Raw genomic sequence first — 22,845 nt, 5'->3', positions numbered from 1 at the left:
CTACTTTTTACACTCGAACAAATCAAAAGGTGAGTATTGGCTTCGTGGCTACTACGACGCCAGTTTTATGGCCTTAAGTTCTATAAATTGCATCCTTCAAAAAATGGGTTTATAAATACGAGTGATTTTCACTTCCAGAAGGCCATTATTTTTCCAGCATGAAGAAACTTCTGCAATATGTAAGTCTGAATGCTATTTTCTGGTTCTATTTTCCTTCATTCATAATGAACGTATTCATGCAAAATTAACATATTTGTATATGTTTTGAGGTCATTTTTTGTTATCTTTTTTCTGTTTCTTGTATTGGAGGTTTAATCTACGAATTCAATGAATTTAAAGTCGACTATATAATATTTGTTTTTAATTTGTTCTATTTCTATAGTTCGTTATATCAATCTTATGAATAGAAACTTTTGTTAAGTGTATACGCACTTTCTATGAGAAATGATATAGACATGGTGGTTGTCTAACAAGAGACTATGCAATAATAAGATTTTGTCTCATGCGAGTCACATACTTCACATTTACTAATGGTTTCTAATTTTAGAAAGGAGATTTTTTTAAAATCGACTTATTTCATATCACAGTTTGAGCGTTAAAAATTGGTGAGGTTTGCTCTTCCTTTTCGAAATCCAAAGAAGTGTCTGTGGTCCTCCTGTCAATAGTTAAATCAATTATTTCTTCGGAATACTAAGAAAAGATTTCTACGCGATTTTAGTAATCTATATGCTCATATCGTTTTTCAAAACTTCACCTAGAAAATGTCTCATAAGTTTGAACAAAACACGTCCCATCATCCTTATAAATTGTTCACTAACAACTTTAATTTTGCTGACTCCGCATATTGAAAATTTAACTCTGATCGTCAGATAATTTGATCTTAGTGTTTAACAGATCCATGTTTGGCTCCATGTATGTCACAGATTGGTTTGTGTAGACTCATTGCAAACAAAGCTGTACTTCTAATCGAACCATTTAAGCTTGGCCAAACACGATCGTTGCATTATAGCTTATCATACTAAAGGTAGAAAGTTGTTAGCTGTAATTGAAGCTTGTCGATAACATCAAGAAACAATCTACTAAGTATGTACACGCCAACTTAAGCTGCTTCAATTGCTAAACCCTTGTATTAGAGAACGTCAGTTTGCTTCTTGCTTGCTTTCATTGTATCGATAGTAGTACTTCTCCATTTATTTTATTCTTTTTATATGTTGCATTATTTTGCTTTTAGTAGATCATATTTATGCCCCTTCCACTTGTTCTCATGAGTTTGATTTTATATACGATTGTGGCAACTTAACCCATCAACCTTCCTTGATGGAGCCTATAAATTCATCGAGACTATGTTGATATTTTGCTCAAAAGAAAAAAAAGGCTAAACCCTTTCTCCGGTTAGGGTTGACTTGGATTTGAAGCACATTTCCACAAACGAATAAGCACTTTTCCAAGTTTTTTGTTCAAGTCTATGGACACCCAAATTGGGAGATTCTTAGTAGTGCTCGAAAGGCTCGACTAAACCCAATTCTCGGATTACTCCACCTATGTCCTTAATTCCTTTTAGCTTTAGCAACTACTAGCATGTTTGGAAGTCTTTAAGTGCTTATAAGTTGGTTAATCATTTTCATCCACGTATGGCCCTCAATTTTTATCTATGGATGTGTGACCTACAACTTAAAAGCACTACTTGCAACAGTACTTAATCTACGTGTGATCATTAATGGTTGTCACAACTCCTTTCATCATTGCTGCCCAAAGCTTTGGAGACACTATAATCTGCGGGGTTATGGACGAGATTTCTGCTTCGGGAGATGACATTGTACTAATTTTGTATTTTACATAATGCACGAATGCATATCTGGAACAATAAAGGTAAGAGGCACATTTAAGCAGTAACGACTATACGTCAACTTTTAATACAAAGAAAAGTCTTAATGAAAATTTATTTGATTTTCAGCTGAGCTTTATAGTCATCCTGCTGTAGGTCGATTTCATGATTTAATTACTTTGGAACAAATCAAGTAATCCATGTTGCTGATCTCCAGGTATCATTTGGCCGCGAGCAGCGTTATTAAAATCCATTTTCTCATTTGCTCCCACGTCTATCGTGTTTTCAGCAATCTGCAATAGTACAATGAGCGGTAATCAACATTTTTTAACATTTATTTTACGATCAACTGAAACATAAAATTCTTAAATTTTCTGTAAGGAGAGATTCTGTTCTGACTCGGTTCAACTTTTCCTCCAGAAGCCTATTGTCTTCTATGAGCTCCTTTTCCTGCCCAAAAAGACACCAGGTAAGCATCCCTGACTGCATTGCAAAGCATACATTCAGTTTAATGTAAGTAATCAGTATGTATTACTTCCACTTCGTTTATATTTTTTTTAACATCAGACCAGTAGGTTCTGGGCTTTCTGCCAGTTCCTTTTTAATATAGACGTTGCAATCTTCTTTCATTCTCCTGATGAAGTCATGTGATTATTTTTTAAAGCATTCTCTTCTTTAGATCAGTTTGATGAAAGCTATCATGGTCTTTTCTTGCTATAGGAGTAAAGTAATTGCCCAAAAATTTAACAATGATACACTACTCTTTGAACATCAACTCAGGCAAGATTATCTATCCTTTTCCAAACCACTAAGCTTGGAAACATGATGGTTGTAGTCAAGTGAAATCTCAAAGGTTTGACGAGGTTAAGTTCATGAACACAGCAGCACTAAATATGTCTCAGGTATAGTCTTAGGTTTCAATGTTGTACACCGACTAGTTTATACCCTGAGGAGACTGCAATGAAAATGGAACCTCAAATAGTTTCATCGTAGTAAGGAGTGCGATGATATCTGACTGATACACAAGCCCCTGGTTCCTAGTTATGTTCTCAAATGGTGCAAGGATTCCCTTACAGTTTGATTCTAAGGCTGATTTAAGTGGCACATTCTATCAGCAAATATGCTCGATAGATTAGATCACTTGGAAAAAAAGCACTACATGGATGATGGTGAGATTTCCCTGAATCAAATATTACAATGTCTTATAATGTAATACGGAAAGGTGAGACACTCTGAAAACTGCAATCATACAGAAAGAATACTGTTGGTGAAGTAACAGTCCTGCAGCAATTCCCTGCCTACTAGCACATACAGACTACAGTATACATTTCTAGCAGGTTTGGCATGGAGGACTAGACAGTGTTTGTCGTATGTAAGGAATAAAAAGAACTAAAATCTTCTCCATTGTATGTCTCGTTGTACTAGCTAACAAACTTGCCCTTCTGGTTTTAAACTTTGCCCTAGCTTCCTTTTTTTTTCATGTGTTCAACATGGTGGCCAAGCAGAGAAACGTACTAGGCCATTGGACTACTTGTTGCAAACATTTTAACTTTAAGAATCAAAAGGTTGTAACTAGGGTATCCATGGTACCAAAACTAGTCATTAGCATCAACTAGGCCCCTGTTCAACATTTGTTTGCTCTCGATTTCAAGCCATACTATAAAGACTGAAGTTTCTACTAGATGTACTCCTCACATGACTCCATGTCATACGACAGAGATTCTTATTATCTCCTGCCAACCTACTCCTACTTTTCTCAACAATGCACCACGTTTTCCATGTTCTCCATCACGACAAGCCTGGCCAGAATGTTCAATTGTCCACATGTGGTAATTAGCTTAACCACCAGTGGCTATGAATTGGGAAAGATGTACAAATGAAGTCAAGGTATTCAGCTAGAAGAGTGCATGGATAATACGAGCAGGGAGTGTGAGTTATCCAAGAGATCTATGGTTAAATATTAAAAAAAAGGCTTACTGAGAACTGCAAGAGAGGTGCAGAACATTAATTCCTTGTCCACGGGTAGCTAAATGCATACAGAAGGACATAAAATTGTTGCTGAAGATTTTTTCAAATATTTGAATAATTAGTGTGAGTGGAGAAAAGAAAGAGATGACAAAAGTTTGGACATGAGAGTTCTGGACATGGTAATAATTACTTTTAGATAATGAAAAAGCATAAAATTGAGACGAACAAATTAACCCTTGTCTAGGTTTATTATAACTCATCCAGAAAGCCTTACTAGATTTTCGGGATAGAATTTTCTTTCCAGAAATTAATAAATTCAGAAAGCCTAGAGGCCAGTAACGTTAGTTCCACAACTAAGGGAAAAATTGCAAACCAAGTTCCACAAGAAAGGGAAAGTTGCAAACCTTTTCATGAAGACTGGTTATAGATTGTAGCATAATATGCGTCTGCATATATACAAACTCAATGAATGTACAGTATTGCAACACAAGCTACAAAAATAAAATGTAAAAAGCCAGTATATGTGATCTGGAAGGAATATTTCAAAAATTTAAACAGAATAAAGAAAAAAGACATTAAGCAATATAAATATAAACCAAAAGAAAAGAAAACAAACCTGAACAAAAATAGGGAATAAGAATATTTTCTCAAGCTTATTTGTGGAAGCCTCAAAAGGCAATATAGATTTCAGTGGTAGTTCTAGAATCATTAGTTAAGGGTGCATGGACTTCCCCCAACATAAAGTATGCAGTACACAAATTTCACTCCTTCCATTAGTTTTACTGTAACAATATGAGATAGGCAAGGAAAGTGAAAAGCACGCACAACCAGATTGCTAGGTTTTTTGTATTGAGTATCATACATGGTAACCTTCGGTTTCTCTCATAACTCCACAGAAACTGGTTTTATCTTCATTAACTTTCACTAGTTCCCTTTTTTTTTTTTATTTAAGTTTCAGAAAATTTGCAGAGATAACTTCTACAATTCTCTCTGTATTTACCAAAAAATCTTGGGTTCTTATGTTTCACACTCTGACTACTGTTAACGTCTCTATTTTTCTCTAAACCTTATTTCTCCATCATCATTCCAGAAGTCACACTTTCAATTCTGCTTCTGTCCTTGCAGATTTATATTTTTCTTTCTTGCCATTGTCCAATTGACCAAAATAAATAAATAAATAAATGCTCCATTCAAATATAAAGTACCCACAAAAATACATAAAAGATTTGCTTTCTCAGAGAATATCTTCAGCAAAAATATGAAAGGATGAAAAGAGAAGACAATTGATACTTTTATGTTAGTGTTCTCTGAAGATGTGATGAGAATAATAGAAAAGGATCGACCTTTTGTGCTGAGAAAGTAGAAAAAAATAGACCTCTGCAGATCCTGTTTTTACCAGTGGCCTGAAGTTGTTCCTCATAAAGTTAATGTACTCGATTAAGTATAAGAATAGTGTGAAAAGATTTACCTTTGTAGATCTTGCTCCAATTAATGCAGCCTGGAGTTGTTCCTCCAAATGCACAAGATCAGTTATGCTGAGGTTATCAATATCTGGCCCTCTGAGGTCCCTGTGTAAAAATGATACAATTTTGGACATAGACTTCTTATAGGGAAGTTAAACTAGATGATGAGGTACTTGCCTTTCCACTATATGCAGAAGCTCTCCAATTGACAAGCAACTTGCATAGTTAGAGTAATGTTCCTGCCAAGCAAACAACAGAAAATAACATATCAGATTATAAAATTCATGAGAACACAAATGCAGTAAAAAATATTTGCGAAATAGTGACTAATCGTCTAAATATATATTAATCAAATACATGAAGTGCCTTCTAGTTCATATTCTGTATATCACCCTGCAAATCAAGGTTTCAAAGGTCGCTATAAGATCTCAAATATTCAATAATATAATGTATTGATGACACTAGGCATCTGCTTTTACACAATTCCATCGGTCTCATTTAAGATGTTCATATGTTGAACCATATAAAAACCTGTAATTAGTCTCATTCAGAACGTTAGGATGTTGAACCATATAAAAACCTGCAATTACTGCTTTGTTAGTCTGTTGGAGAAGGGTGAAATTTATATGAAGATTGATCATCTGTGACTATCAGATGATTAACATTGCAGCCGATCATCCCTTTTCTGTCATGCTAGAGCTGCTGATTCATATGAACTGGTGTTCAGTGTTTCATTAGGGAAGAAGGCTGTAAAGATAGATCTGATCATCAGTCCCTGACCACCAGATAAGATCTTTTAGCACAAGTATTTTTTCGAAACAACTCAATGCAGAGGTCATGGTTTAAACAGCAAATCTTCCAAAAAAGACATACAAATTTAAAGGCTCTAATCTAGCCTGTGTATATTAAAAATGCTTAGAAATTAGACCACAACAAAGCTTGAACGGAAAAATCACTTTGAGTTGAAATGAGTCTAAAAGTGAATATGATCTGAGTCTCACAAACCTCTGCAGAGGCACTTGGTTCAGCTTCAACGGGGCTGTGATACCGTCGCAAGATATCTGCCAAGCTGGAATAGTAGGTTCAGTTACACACCAGAGTGAAAGAACCCCTAGGACTCTAAATTAATGACAGAAATAGGGACTTTCATAGGTAAAAGAATAATGTAAAAACCAAATAATATACATCATAAGCCATGAATAATTGACCAGTTATTAATTGCTATCGGAATGATTCTCAGAAGCTCATACTTGGTTATTTCCATCTCTTTATCTATTCCCTACAAAAGGGTAGGGGAGCAAGGACAATTTAGCTGATAGAACCTTTAAAGTTTGATAAAGACAACAATATTTTAGGAAATTCTCTGTTATATGTAGAAACATATTCTAATTAAAAATGGATATGGTCCATCAGGATTCAGGTGAATAGGCTATTTCATGCTTGAAATTATTAAAATTGATCCTATAGCGGAGAAGGCCCCATATAATTCTTTTTTAGTTGATTGCTTAAAGTTCTGATTAATATAGTGATGAAATTGTGATACCATTGTTTCAGCTGGAAATATTCTCACGAGGATTGGGATCAAAATTAGCAATGATATTCAAAATCAAAACCTTCCACTATTGTGATACCATTGTTTCAGCTGGAAATATTCTCACGAGGATTGGGATCAAAATTAGCAATGATATTCAAAATCAAAACCTTCCACTATCTGCCCAAGCCTCAAAAGAAAAAATATTAAGAATGATAAATGCCAAGCATCAGGAATACCCTGTTAGCTCCCAGAGAACCTTGGGCACAGAAACAATTTAGAAGTCTTGCCACCAAACTTAGGATTATACACCTTCACATTTTACAAACACCTTATTCTCAACACATTCTAGGCAAGGAGGTCTGAGAAACAGAACAACTATGGAACAAGTAACAAATGCAGATATAAGCGTGCAGGAAAAAGTGGGTTTGTGGCCAGACACCATCCAATCAACTCCTTTTTCCATTTTCCCTCTTGTAAGTTTAATATGCAAAAGCTTTGAACAATGAGTGTGAACTTGATACACTCAATGACAAAAATAGAGTTCAGAAAATGATGGTTAGTGTTATGTAGATAATAGATTGATACAATAAGGAAAAACTTCGAGCATTTATGAAGACAAAAGTACGGTTACGTGCGTGCTATGAGTGAATATATTATGTAATCTAAACAAGTCTTCGTTAGATGGAAAAGGGAGGTGTAACCTCTCAAGGTATGTCAACCATGATTGGGGTTTCTGAAGAAAACTCCTTAACACGACACACGGAAAGTTTGTGATTATGGAAAGGCAATAAAATATGCATGGTCACAAGTTCTATTTTAAAAACTGAAGCAAAATATACGACAAGAAATGATAATTTTTATGTTCTAATGAATGTCGTTTAGGTCTAACTGTACTAAACTCATGTTAAGTGAAAAACGGAAATTAATTTATTTTGCATTTAGCAACCAAACAGCTTGAATTGATTTAAGCGCTTAACTCTTAGCTCTAAGACATAAGAGTGTGCAGCCTCAAGTCTCAAGGTATGTCAACACTGACCAGGGATTCTTTTTTCTTTTTTATTATTATTATTTTTTGATAGGTAACTAAATATTTTATTAATCATGGATAATACACAGGAAGTGTATTATCAATTAATACAAGGTAGAAACGATATGAAATTGGACAACCTGTCTATGCAAGTAATAGCCACAGCATTAAACCAAGTATATATTGTCAAATAAAACAATTCTTTAATCTGCTTTGTTGTCCATGTATTATCGTCGAAACAGCGGCTATTTCTTTCCTTCTACATACACCACACGATGCATCCTGGGACAAGGTCCCAAATAATCTTGCTATTTTTATTACGAAATCTTCTCCCCCATGCCTTCAAAACATCCTCCATATGCTGTGGAAACACCCAATCCATATGGTGAGAAGCCAAAATATCGTTCCATAGGGTACAAGCACCGCTACAATGAAGGAACAAGTGGTGAATCGTCTCTCCATTCCTTCGACACATTGAGCACCATTCCGTAACATAAAAGACGCTACATCGGAGGCTATCTATCATTAACACCTGTCTCCTCGCAACCGTCCGTAGTAAAAATGCCACATGAGGGGGGCAGTTTACAACGCCATACCTTCTTCCATGGGAATGATCTAAAATAAGAGCTTACTGAGAAAGTGCCATCGCGTGCCAACCTTCACCTGCTACGATCACTTTCACCTACCCTGACGCACAACTCATACAAGGAGGTCAGGAGTAGTGCATAATCATCTAATTCTCAGTCCTGTAGACCCTTCCCAAAAGTGATGTTCCAGCTGGGATTCCCATCATGCGCATGTAAGACTTCATTCCCCATACCTGCGGCATCAAAGTAATACGATATAGGGAAGGATACTCCGCTCTTAATGGCCGATCTCTACACCAATAATCTTCCCAGAATTTGATGGTATTGCCATTCCCCATCTCATACGTAAATCTGTCCTGAAATTCTCTCCACCTTCATCGTATATACCTCCACAAACTCACCCCATAAGAACCATGATCCTCGGCTGAGCATCATCCCCCCTTTAGAACACCATATTTTACCTCTATAACTTCTCTCCAAAAGCTCTCCCTCTCCACACTGAATCGCCACAACCACTTACCCAACAAGGCCTTATTAAACAATACAAGACTCCTCAATGCGAGGCTCCCCATTTTTATGGGAGAACACACTACGCCCCAATTAACCAAGTGATGTTTCCTCTCCTTCCCTAAACCTCCCCATAGAAACTCCCTTTGAATCCTCTTTAATCTTTTTACCACTATAACGGGGATAGAAAACAATGACAAAAAGTAAGTGGGGGAGATTTGATAGAGTGGATTGATGAGTGTAAGACGGCCTTCCGTTGAGAGGTACATAAGCTTCCAACTCACTAACCTCCTCTCCACCCTTTCCACAATACTATTTGAAATGTGTATATTTTTAGACCGTGCTCTTAAGGAGAGCCCAAGGTAGGACATAGGCAGTTACGCAGTCCTGCAACCCAATATGGCCGCCAACTCTTCCATATTAGCGACATCCCCAACTGTGATGGCCTCATATTTTTCCAAATTAATTTTCAATCTGGATACAGCTTCAAAGCATAGTAACAGACGATGCAAGTTCCTGAATTGCTCAGCTTTTGCATAACAAAAGATCAATGTATTGTCTACAAATAGCAAATGGGATACCTGTAACTGGTTAATCATAAAGCCTTCAACACACTTTCTTCCACAGCTTTCTCAAGCATCCTACTCAAAGCCTCCATAACAATAACAAACAATAATGGAGACAACGGATCCCCTTGCTTCAAACATCTACTACTCCAGAAATAACCCTCAGAAGTGCCATTTACCAAAATCGAATAGGAGACCGTAGATATACAAAACTGAATTCAACGACACCACTTGTCCTTGAAATCACATCGCTTGAGCATATATCAAAGGAATCCACAGTTCATGTGATCATAGGCTTTCTGAATATCAAGTTTACATAACATTCATGGAATCCCTATACACAGTCTCGAGTCAATACATTCATTTGCTATAAGTACGGAATCCAATATCTTGCCTTTTATGGATTGTTTATTATTGACTACGATTTTAGAGTATTTATATACATTTCCCAGATAAAGGTGCTACTTTAAACATAACACAACCCCATAGACTAGGAAAAAGAATTGGAAACTATAAAAAATGTGTGATTAGCCTCCTACAACTGAAGCAAGATATTCCCCAGTGAGACCCTCATGGGGTGGCCGAGTTGGAGGAGTAGGTGAACATAGAGGCCTTTGATCACGAGTTTGATTCCTCCTACCAATACTTTCTTAGTCGAGCCTGTTGCATTGGGGTTGCTTAGTGCAGTTTACCTGACTGACGTGATCTGTAGGCTATTGCCTCAGCTCGAAGGTTTACCCAGTGCGCACCTGAAGAGTAGCTGCTATGGGTTCCTTCGTAAAAAAAAAAAAAAAAAAAAAAAAAAAAAAGAAGGGATATTCCAAGTTGCAATTAGTGACGTGACGTATAGATTTATTTTTCTTTCTTTTAGGGGTTTTGATTGCAAGCATATAATTTGATTGGAAATAAAATAAGTTTTATGCAATTTCCTAAAACTTATTTGCATCAAAATTATTAATTAATTGCGTTTGATTGATTTAATTTTCAAACTATAAAATATTATACTTGTACATCTTTTATTGGTGGATAGATGAGAGACCACTTTCTAAAAAAATATTTTCCTTGTTTTTCAGGAAAACATAGTCATATGACCACCTTGAGAAAAATAATTTTCATGGAAAAAATGTCAATCAAACACTTCAAAAGTGAGGAACTTGGGTAAAAAAGGGACATTTTTCATGAAAAATAAAGTAAATCAAACACACCCCTATTATCATTATATTCTTATTTTCTTTTCGTTCTATTTACTTTTCATTATAGCAAGCAAAAATGTTAAGTAGGCAATCAAATGTTTAATATGTTTTACACTTTTCTAGTTGTATTAGTTGACATGTTATGTGATCAATGCCTTATTGTTTGCTATGTTGTTGATCCTTATGTTTTACACTTCATCTCTACTTTGCATGAGAAACGAATTAGCAATCCAACGCTTTAGTCCACTCAGCCCTCTCTCCCAATTGAAAAAGAGAATCACTAATTTAAACATAATGTAAGGTGTCTTTCTTTCTCTATTTCATAGAGAGATACAAATCAGGAATTTCTTTTAGATTGGATAAAGGAAGGGCTTGAATGAGCCTATAAATAGGGAAAAAAAAAAGAAAAGAAAAACGAATAAGACATTTTCGTGTTGATTTTGTTCAAAAAACCCTTCTTATTCTGATGGCCTAGCCTGATCAGTACCTAGCCAGGCAATAAAAACCCAATGTAAATCCATACAAATGAACTTAACCGAAACTCGTAAGCCATAGAACATGGGATCACAAGTAAGCAACTAGAATCTCGTACCAACTGGTAGGACTCGCCACAATGTAACTACTGGACTTGAGACTAACCGAGGATGCTAGCAAAGCGTCAAATCTTAGTGTGGCCTGCTTGCTTTTGACCATGAATGATTTAATAGAAAACCTGCATAATTTTCACTCTAAAATGGACTAAACTAACTTGAAAAGAAATGCAAATACCCAAACACATGCATATGATAGAAATTGGAAGAATAGGAAATGCTTAATCCACTTCACCGTAAGTAGTCTCAAATGAGCTTCAAGATGAACGAGATTAAACCAAACATTAGGTCTCACAATAAATGTGCACTAGCCATTAGACCAAGCATCAAAGTTAATTTATCACAAAGTTACAGACACAACGTATAATTATGTACTCTATAAACTTAGATCTAACCTTAATTGCCTTCTATAACTAACAAGGCTAATCTTTACAATGTGATGAATTATAATCCAAACAGCGTGAAGATTGTGAGACCTTCGAAGTCTCAAAGATAACCTTGACCATGCAACAAGTCATGTTCAAAGACATTAAGGATAGGGCAAGAAAACTAGAGATATTCATCTTAACTTTCCTTGATTTTTGAACTCTTTCAATACATCTCTTTGTCGCTTCTACCGATCAAGTTCGAACACATTTTCTATCCTACAATTTAAAGAATTTGCTTGTCCAACTTTAAATGTTCAAATCGCAAATCATACCCACAATAAAGACTAAAACTAAAGTTGGAGCCCCATTTTTGGGAAAAAAAAAAAAAAAAAAGAAGTGCTGTAATAATGATTTTTAGAGAATATGCGGTTAAAAAGTAGGGTAAAGTTTTAATTTACGTGTAATATATTTTATTGAAAAAATGGGTTATTAGAAATGAGTTTGGAAAAATATTTATTTTTAGATAATGGGGTCGGACAGGGGCTAAATATCAAATTTAGACTAGAGTGCTAGTTGTGATCACAACTTGCTTAAGGTTTTTGCAGTGTTATTCTAAAAATGTTAGTGGTGCATGTAAATGTACGAGTAGGTGTGTATTATACATGGGACCTTAGTTCAACCGCCTTAGTCATGGGAAAGCATTAGAGGTACTCATCGTTTCTGGCTTCTCTATCAACTCTACCACTGTAAGATGATTGTAAGATGAATATCAATGGTATACAAATAATGCTCAAAAAAGACCTATTCTCAATCTTGTTATGCTTTCAATCAAATACTTCTATGATTTACAAATAAGGATACAACATGTTTGGTAATTGTTGAAATTTTAATATTTGATATTTTATTTAAAGGTTATATTCAACACACTTGGTACACTTCATTAAGTAACTCAGGCATCTGGTAAAAGAGCACCTTTAAAGCTGAACATTAGGTTGGGTTTTCTATTACGAAACCTCTCAGAACAAGTTTGTTTTAGCATCAAATGTTAGTTGAAGAGCATTGGATTGAAAATCCTTAATGTGCTAAACTTTAACCTTTTAAAATTGCTATTCATTGAAGGGATAAAAATAATAGAAATGATTTCATTGAGTCAGTTAAAAAAATAAATAAATAAATAAGAGAACACAAACCACTCAAAAGTGTCAGTAATGAATAGCCCTAGATAGCCCTAGAAAGCCCAACAAACTTGACAAAATTACATATGAAAACATGTTCCTTTGTCTATTAAGAAAGCATGAGTATAAATAAGTAATCATTTTTTTCTTTGTGTGAAGCTTAGGAATAATTACTTTGCTTGGTATATTTTTTCGCCAACCTTTTTATCCACATGCTCATAGGAACATATTTCTTCCAAACTTCTCTAAGTTGTAAAAATTTTTAATTTGGATTTTGCAAGAGCAAGTTTTCAATGACAACCATATTTATATCTTTCTTTTCAGTCTCAACATTTTTTTCCCCACCTAACATAATAGAACATGTTGAACTAAGTTTTCAAACATGACTGTATTTATATATTATCTTTCTTTCAATCTAAACCCATGTAGTATCTTTTTGATTTTCAACCTCCTTATTTTGATTATTCGCATTCCATCTTTCATAAATATGCTTTTTTCCTTGTATTTAGGCAATTATATATTTAGGAGTCCTGACATTTCTTTTCCTTTCCCCGTCAGTTTACAGCAATTTATCTTCGTGTCCCAAGTAAAATTCTATATTCATTTCACAATTTCTATTTTTTAGAGTTATATACATTATCTTCCCGGCTCAGCCACCTAAAGTACCTCAACCCGTCCGAGTTCATGAGAAAGTGGTTGTCATTAATGAGACCACCAATCACCTTCTTTTAACTGTTTGGAGAAATTTAGAATTGCTTTGAGTTGTTTTATAAATTAAAGAAGCAAAACAAACTACAGATTGAAAATAATCAAAAATTATTCTTGGATGTATTTGTTCTTTCACATAATCAAAAGGCAAGTTACATAATTCAAGTTGACATCTTGAAAGCCTTATCCAACTATTTAACAAACAATGGAAAGAAAAAAAAGGGAAGAGTGGCTTTGAAAATGACCAAGAATTTATAGTAGGCACCTGATTGGAGTTATAAATCTTAAAGACATGTACAAAGTTACATTCAACCACTTCTCCTGTGCTTCATAAAACAGAAAGTTGTTTCCTCCATATATGAAATATTTTCACTAGAGATCACTAAAATAACGTACAAGGACATCCTGTCTTAAATAGTAAAAACTTTCCTCTCCACAGGGACATCTTATGCAATAAATTGCATGAAAATTAATTTTTGAACAAATTTTAGTGTCACGCTAACATTTACATAAAAAATAGATAATGAAATGTATTCTTAGATACAATGCATGTTTAATACATTCAACAATCAAAATGCTAAAAATAAATGATTTGAGGAAGAGGTTTCAATTAACCAAATGGTGACTTCCCTCCAAAGTTAATAATGAATAATTCACAAGAATATCTTTTGAGGTGTCTCCCCTCACCCGTCTGTAGGGTTATCACATTACTTTTCAACAAATGAGTGGTTGCTTCTAAATGTTGCAAAGGTAGTTGTTTCAGATCTCACTAATTTCTCCCACAATACCAACCACTGAACATGAATGAGTATAATACTGTCCAATGAAAAGTAGATGAATGTGAAGAGCATAATGCTTTCCAATGAAAAGGAGACGAATTTAACATTGAAAACTGTACCAAGTTGGTCTTATAAGCCAAAATACATCATTTGTCTTCCTCAAAATAATTTCTAGCACCTTAAAACAATTGAAATCAAAGGTTCCTGAGAAAATGAAATTATAGCCCTAGAAACAAAAAATACACGATGCTCGAAAGATAATAATGTTACTATTAAGAAATAGAAAATGAACGTAACAACTTCAAAAACTTGCCAAGGTCTAACCAGGAGTAATTACAGGTGGAATTGTTATCTTTGGAAATCGTCCACTACGTTTCTAAAAAATATATAACTTATTCCCAATAGAACTAGAAATCCTATCAGCCATAGAGTAATAAAAAATAAATAATAATAATAAAATCCTGGAAATAATAGGAATCTAAGATTATCCTATTGTTCTCGGTTAACCCACAATGTATCCAAACTTATCCATCCTCTTCAATCAATATTTATTGCCACTCGATGCCATCACTATCAAATGAAACCTTCAAGAAATATGAGAGACAAATTGTTCTTGTTCAAGATGTCCCCTTTCGAAGATATGAACATATGATTGTGAGGATTCCTCTTCTCATTCAGATTGTTCTTGTTTAACATGTCCCCTTCTAAAGATATGGAGCTATGACTATGAGCATTCCTCTTCTCATTTTCAATTGCTGACTTGGAAGTCCTTCGCTTCAAGATCCTCCACTTTTAGTCTTTAACTAGTCCAACAAATCTTTCCTTTGCATGAAGCAAGTCTTAACATTCTTTCGAATTCTAAGGAGATCATGTCTTGATTTTATCTCTTTTCATCAAGCTTCTACCTTTTGGGTTTCATCCTCGTTAAGGTGAAAAAGTTAAATAAAGATGAGAGAGAAAATTGTGATTAATATGTGATCTTCATTTTGACTTCTCCATATGTAGATGAGCCGTTGATGGTCATTTTCATCTTGTTTGTTGATAATCTCAGAGAGGTACTTCACCAAGATTAATGTGTTGTAGCATTTCTTTTGATCAACCATTTCCTAAGGGTGCTTGTTGTGCCTATGGTAGTTTATTTGATAACATCACATTGGGATACGTCATGTTGAGCTGTATTAAATGTCAAGATGTACTCTCTCGTCGAGGCCAACTATAAAGGCACATAAACCGTTGTTGTAAAGGATGTCATTGTACTTAAGTAGCTTGATTGACAGAAATCGCCATTTTAAAGTACACTAGCATTATGAGTGTGCTAGTTTGATTCATAAAAATCTGTTATGGTCTAATACTTGTTGGATTCAATCACTATGAAGCCTGGGCTTTTGGGAGAGATGGTTGGGTCCCCATCAATTGGTATTAGAGTAGACACATGTCACAGGTTCGAATATCGGAAGGGGCGACCCAAAAGAAGTGCCGAATACGAGCAACCAAAGAAGGGTTGATCGGGTAAACCGAAGGTTATCTTGGAGTGGGCCGTCGTGGACGTCGAATTAGGGGCAGTGGGGTTTTGTTAAGGTCTAATAGTTGTGGGATTCAATCACCATCAAGCCTGGGCTTTTGGGAGAGAGAGTTGGATCCTTATCAAAATCATTATGCCGAAGTAAGTCACTATTTCACGAGTAAGAATTTGATTCTCATGTCGGATCTTGCTCATTGTATTCAAACATAGATGTGAGATTCAATATACCGCTTCCAAGTAAGATTCTGCTGGTGAATGCATGTGTTGGTTCACCACGCTAATTGTGAATGCAATGCAATGTGAGGCTTAAAATATGCTAGGTAGATTAACTTGCCAACAAGTTATTGATATCTGTCTTTTTCAACTGGTTTTGTCTTTTATTTTTCTCCCAATGTCTTAACAAAACCCCTTTTTGACCTTGCAACTTCCATTTTCAAGAAGTACCACATTCATCCGAGATATTTTACTTCAAAATTGATGGCTAGGCTTTACTTTAGTCTTTCCATTTTTACTATATTGTCTCCAATTAGGATTATGTAATTGACGTATACAATTAATAGTCTTCGTACCATCTTCACAATGTCAATATTCTTAACACTTTACTACTTTTGTGAATCTATCGAATCATGCTCTAGGTGATTGTTTGAGATCATAAAGAGATTTTTTGAGTTTACATACCCGTCTTCATTCTCTTTACTAAATTTAGGTAGTAATATCAAGAAGACTTCTTCTAATTCTCCATTTAGGAATTCATTCTTAATGTCCAGTTATTGAAGAAGCCAATCCAAGTTAGCTGCTGAAGACAAGAGAACTTGAATTTTATTAAACTTTACCACAGGTGCAAACATCTCTATATAGTTAATACTATATGTTTGTGTATATCCTTTTGTAACAAGGCGAGCATCCCATTCGATTGTTCCATTTGCTTTAAATTTCACATTGAAAACCTATTTGCAAACCACAAGCTATTTTTCTCTTGGTAGATCTACCACATCCCACGTTTCATATTTATTTGATGTTCTCATTTCTTCCATTATCTTCTTTCAATTTTGGAATATCCACAGCTTCTTGAATATTACTAGGGATTTCTATACTATCTAGATTGGATATAAAAGCACAAAACCCTGTAGCTAAAGCATTATATTATATGAATTTTGAGTTAGAGTGAAAAATACATGATCGAGTTTGTTTTTGAGAGAGGAAAATTCATATCGAGAGATTCAAACTTATCAGTAGTGATCTCACAAAGGTCTGGAGCTATCATTGGTTTCGACTCTCTTGGTGCTTCAGGTGCGAAAGTCTCTATACTTTGATTTTGGCCTCCTAGAGTGTACATCTCCTTTGTAATTTTGTTTTGTACATCTCCCCCTAAGTTCAAGTTTTCTTCTGTACACGACATATTATGAGAAGATGGTGAGATAGATTCAATGTTTGAAGTAAGAGTGTTCGATTTACTTTATTTTGCATGAAAAATGTTATTTTTCACTCAAATTCCTACCCTTGAGGTGTTATATAATTTTTTCATGAAAAATATTTTTCAACTTTTGGTCATATGACCATATTTTCCACAAAAATAAGAAAAACATTTTCTTCAGGGAGGGGTGATATTTATTTTCAGTTAATCTACTCTCTCTCGTCTATCCACTCTCACTCATCTACCATCAATAAAAAAATGGACAAATATAATATATTTTAAGTTGAAAACTAAATTGATCAAACATATTATTTTCCATGCAAGTCTAGGCAATTTAATTTTCTTCCCATGCTTGCAACTAAACATAAGTTCAGAAGGTGGGTCAAAATCCAAGAACTGGTCTTCATTCGAATTCTTTCCTTAAAGAAATTTTTTCTAAAAATAAGGTGTCTAGAGACTAACAAATACCCTTTTATGTTCAGGCTATAGCATTTGTAATCCTTTTGAATAGGTGATTATCTAATGAGAACACACTTAATTCCACAAGGTCTAATTTGCTTCGTTGATGGGAATGAACATACATAAGGGTGGTACAGCCAAACAATTTGAGAAGTAGACTAAAGCTGAGGACGAAGGAGGAAAAAATTCCTAAAATCTTTGGATGGGTGTTTTGAAAGAGAGTGTGACTAGGCACTTTATAGATTAAGAATGTCAATGTTAAAATGATCTCCTTAGAATATTCTGGCATATTCGTGGTGAACATTAATGTGCAAACTACTTGAAGGTGTCTATTTTTGTATTTGACAATTCCATTTTGTTGAGTATCAGGGCATGAGTTTTGGTGGATCTCATATTTTGTAGGAAATCTCGTAAAGTACCATTGTAATATTCTGTAACATTATCTGAATACAGAATTAGAATTTGCGTCTAAAATTATGCTTGAATCACCAAATGTAAATTCTTGAATATGAAACGGGCATCAATTTTTTCATTAAAAGATAAACCCAGCAGTCTCGAATATAATCGTCAATAAACATAATGAACCATTGTATAAATACAATTAACTATTTGTGATGGGCCTAATAAATCACTATGGAGGTGCGTATGCAGATTTTGAAAAAGAAGTACGTGGTGTTTTGTAAGTTCACAAATTTTACATTGAAAATCAATAAAATATGAAGGAAAATACACAACTTAAGTACTGAAAATTAGGATGTCCCATCCTATAATATCACAACAGAATTTCACTATCCCTAAAGCATATAAAATCGCAAATTGCAATTTGACGTTGCTTGCTCACATCGTCTTCTCCAAAGTAATAAAGTTTCTCACCCTCTTTAGCACTGCCAATTGTCTTCTCGATGATAGGTCTTGATAAACACAATAAGATAAAAAGAATTTAGTAGAGCAATTGGAGCTTTTTGTTAACTAGCTAATAGACAATAAATTGCAAGATAAATTTGGTAACTCGAAGAATATATTCTAGTGTTATTGTAATACCCCAAGCTTTACGTTATACATATGACCAATATGACTCATGCATTTCGTGCTAATTACATTGTCATTTGCATCAATTTTCTAATTGCTTTCTCTTAAAACGGTATATTCGATCGTTAAGGCTTTATAATCTTTACATGGTGATAACCTTCAATGTCTCGACCTAGGTGGTGAATTTTGTATTGAGCTATGATAGAAAATTGGTTAACTAAATGTTGGAGATTGGCTTGATAAGTAATGTAATATCGAAAAAGGTCGAAAATTAGTATCGACGAAGGTTTAAGCTTTCCATTCGGCTGATCGAGGTCACTTTAAACCCTAGATAGGTAATTGCCATATTTGGGACATAAGGTATGAAATGACATGATCACGACGTAATAATATATGTTTTATATGATGTTATAAATATGGAGGTGCAAATTGTTGAAATCGGTCGAGAATCGGGTGTCAATCGGATAAGTAATCAAATTAACAGTTAAGGAATTGGCTCTATAATATGTTTTGGGATATTAGGACAAGTAAAATGGATTTTTAAGACATTAAAAGCCAAGTATACTTGATTTATACCTGCAAGGATAGATGTAAAATCGGATTTTGCTACAAGGAACACCTTGAGACGTAGTACACGTCATGTCTATTCATTTGTCTTTGTAATGGTCAATTCATTCACTCTTAAGCATTATTCACGTCTATCATTCCTTTAAGACTTCTTATATGTGGTATATTATCCCTAAATTTCATAAAAATCCCCCAAAGATAAGTCGGAAATCAGAATTTAATCGAAGGAGACAACACCTACTTAACACGTGACGACTTGTAACTTTAACCTCTAATTCCTTCAACCTTAAGCCTCCAACACGTCTTATAAGTCCTTAGCACTTTACACAAGATAGATATAACTCTTCTAAGTCACATATGGCTCCATATGGTGCAAGGGAGAAGTCAAAGCTGGCTGCAAGAAGCCACCTCCTACTTAGACAGCTCATGCTAGAAGACCTATCACTTTAATATATAGTTGCTTCAACCTTAAGACATCCAACACGTCTTCTAAATCCTTAGAACTTTATATGGGATAGATATGCATCTCCTAAGTCACAAATGACTCCATATAAGGTAGGAGAAAAGTCATACTTGGCTGCAAGGAGCCACATCCTGCTTGGACACCTCATGCTTGGGGAATACTTGTCTTGTAATAAAAGATTCCTTCACCTTTAAGTATCACTCACGACCCCAATCCTTAAAAGTCCTTAAATAGCTCCTAAATAAGAGATTTGACTCTGCAAAGATAACCCCAAGTGACCCCAAGTGGACGTGAAAGCAAAGGAAGCAAAAAGGGAAGAAAACAAGAAGCTGCAATTGCAATTTGAGGAGGTGAGTTTGAGTTACAGTTTTGAAACTTTTCTTTAGTTCTTTTGGGTGATTTGTAATCTGTTAAAACTCTAAACTTGCTTGAGGTTAAGTAGGAGGATTGTTGATGATTTTATGATGGCAAAAATGGGAGCAATTAACTACAAAAATCTTAAAACAAGACAACTTGGACATGCAGATATACGGTTGCCAGATTTGCATGGTTTAAACTTTGATTTTGGATAATACTTAAGATGTAATTTGTATCTATGTAAATGAATGTTGTTATATGAGAGTGAGAAGAATATAAATCGTCTTCTAATAGCCTGGGATCTGATTGGCGACATGCTAATAAAATGAAAACCGAAAATAGTCACAAGAAAAGAAAACTGCCTGATTTGATGTAGTGAAAAAGGGACGGTTATAACACTCCATTTGTCACAGCTTTAGATAATGTGATTTCAACCTTTACATAACCATTAATTATCTCTTGGCCCTAGAAAATAAATTCTAATGAGTACTAGATTGTTGACGACAATTGGATGACGTTGACGTTCATGATTGGACTCAAAAAATAGCGAGACTTGTGCGATTAGTTTGTAATGCCAACGGTAACTTGAAATAATGAATTTAGTCTAAATTGTTTTGGCGTGAATGAACGTATTTTGGGATTGTGTGTGTTAAGGTTATTAAATGGAGGATTGTCTTTAATATTATATGGTAATACAGGTAATTTTTCGACGTTGAGTGAAAAAGGAAATTGATATACACTCCGTAGGAACTTGCACACACAAAGGCGAAAGGTAAGTAAAAAATTCATTTGCAGCTACGATACAAGAACCTAGTAATTGTGATGTGATAATATTGGAAGATTTAGATAACTTTGATAAGAGGTTCATTGCATATCATATCATGGTTATGGTCATTGAGTATATGGTTGCGAACCTACTGACATCGATTTTCATTAAATATGTCATTCATGAGCATTTTCATCTGCATGTATGACATGTGACCATGGTTGAAAATCTTGCATGTGAAACATGATTTCAAAGTGAATTTTCCTCATAAATGTTTTATTGATCACTACTAGGACACCAAAGTATGTGAGGCATGCTTATGTGATATATTTGGCATCGCGAGTGATACTTCTTGGGTGATTGCAAAGATAGACAGGGGTTGGACCTTTGGTCATCATGAGAGAGTGGGCCACTCACTGTGCCCTTGTGATATCATGATTATTGGCGTTGCCGAGTGGGAGACTTCTTAAGTGATCATAGGGATAGTTAGGGGATGGGCCTCTAATGGTCACGAGAGGATGGTCCACTCGATGGTGTCAATTTTATATTGGCCATTCAATTACTGATATTGATATTATGCAGAGCTCTATTCGGTGCATAGTAGGTGGGTCAAGGGCCCAATAAAATGAAAAATTCCAAATGAAATGATTTTGAGTCGACTTTGATGAATATTGGAATATGATACTTCTTTATCGTTATGTTTAAAGTAAATAGCATAGTGGCATATATCGTTATTATTTATATTCATGACATGTATGATTTTTGCTTACTAAGCATTGACTTAAATAGTTCTTGTATTGTAGGTGAGCTTGGAACTACATAGAGAGCACGGCTAGCTGTGGAGCTCTTACGGAATTCCAAAATTCGATGTACATGGATGACAACCTGTAGGGTTATTTTGCGGGGTGCTATTTTGAGCTTATGGCCTATTGTGTTGTACGTTGGGAATCCTATGTTATATATCTTTTGACATGGCATGTAAACATGTTTATAACCTCAGAATGTACATGTTTGATTATGGCGATATGATTTTGTTTAGAGACATAACTTATGTCGTTTTAATCAGGTGAAAAAAAAGTGTGAAATTCTATGTCTAGGTCGAGTCATCAATTTCATTCCTACATAGATTAATGGATAATTATCTATATGAATGAGGGTGCAACAGCTATAAAGTCGGAGATTTGATTGTTCACTTTTCCTGCAACACATAAGAATAAGCAATTTGTGATTTTGACTTTAATGTTGACAACACAGATTGAGAATGGGAGAAAAGATAATAAAAATTCACTATGTGATCGGATGCACCAGAGTTAATAATCCAAGGAGTTTTATTAAACTTGAGGGTTAACTAGATGTTTGAAGACTGGAGAAGATTTACTAGTTGCTCCAATTGTTCAGAATTGAATGCACAGCTAGAGTAGTATCTTTTATTTCCCTGGATTTTCCGCTTAAATCACCAAATACTTGATAGCCATAGCTTCTAATATTTTGTCTTAGTTTCCAATCAGCTCATTTCCAGTCTATCTCTTAATAAGTGTCTTCTTTGTGTCCCGATTTACGATAATGTTCAGACCAAGATCATCCTTTTTTGCTTTTTTGGGCCTAACCTATTAGAAGCTCCTTTTGATATATGGCTAACCTCTCAGCAAGCCCAACAGAACCAAAAACTTTTGTCATTAAACCCGACACTTAGCCGACCTAATAGAATTGTGGAAGTGTGATAAAGTTAGATAACAGACCCAACATTTCGATTCCAGTAGGTCCTACAATAGAAGCAACGTTCTCTTTCAACATCACTTTGCATTGATTTTCTCCTCTTCTCACTCCAAGAAACCTCCCAAGTTGAAGGTGGTGGTCACCAACTTAATATTATTCCTCTAACATCATCCAAGTCGATATGAAATCCAACCAAAGATTCCTATACTCTTCATTTTCCAGCCTCTTCTTATGTCGAACACTTCCACTGAAGCATTCCCAC

The 22,845-nt window shown here is 34.9% G+C and overlaps 1 protein-coding gene and 1 long non-coding RNA gene across 13 annotated transcripts in view; one reads left to right on the top strand and one right to left on the bottom strand.

Moving 5' to 3' along the window:
* The first annotated feature begins 72 nt into the window (after positions 1-72).
* On the top strand, positions 73-21,708 carry LOC111406231. Its single transcript, XR_002704965.1, has 4 exons — positions 73-179; positions 2,043-2,138; positions 2,246-2,294; positions 21,671-21,708. It is a non-coding gene; the product is annotated as an uncharacterized LOC111406231 (long non-coding RNA).
* LOC111406229 (agamous-like MADS-box protein AGL27) overlaps positions 1,815-22,845 on the bottom strand; it is a 28,957-nt gene continuing 7,926 nt past the window's right edge. Inside the window, exons 2-7 of one of the 12 annotated variants that reach the window (XM_023035512.1) lie at positions 6,262-6,325; positions 5,434-5,495; positions 5,262-5,361; positions 4,198-4,284; positions 2,225-2,308; positions 1,815-2,118 (exon numbers count right to left, since the gene is read on the bottom strand). In XM_023035512.1, coding sequence (XP_022891280.1) covers positions 1,996-2,118; positions 2,225-2,308; positions 4,198-4,284; positions 5,262-5,361; positions 5,434-5,495; positions 6,262-6,325 — 520 coding nt within the window. In that variant the 3' untranslated portion in view covers positions 1,815-1,995. The remainder of the gene's footprint in view (positions 2,119-2,224; positions 2,309-4,197; positions 4,285-5,261; positions 5,362-5,433; positions 5,496-6,261; positions 6,326-22,845) is intronic. The other 11 variants (XM_023035513.1, XM_023035515.1, XM_023035516.1 and 8 more) reach the window with 11 other exon arrangements.

The sequence above is a fragment of the Olea europaea genome, chromosome 12 (genome assembly GCF_002742605.1).
Source record: "Olea europaea var. sylvestris chromosome 12, O_europaea_v1, whole genome shotgun sequence".
Taxonomy (NCBI): Eukaryota; Viridiplantae; Streptophyta; class Magnoliopsida; order Lamiales; family Oleaceae; genus Olea; species Olea europaea.
Note: the sequence above shows the minus strand (reverse complement) of the source record. Positions and strands in the feature narration are given on the sequence as shown.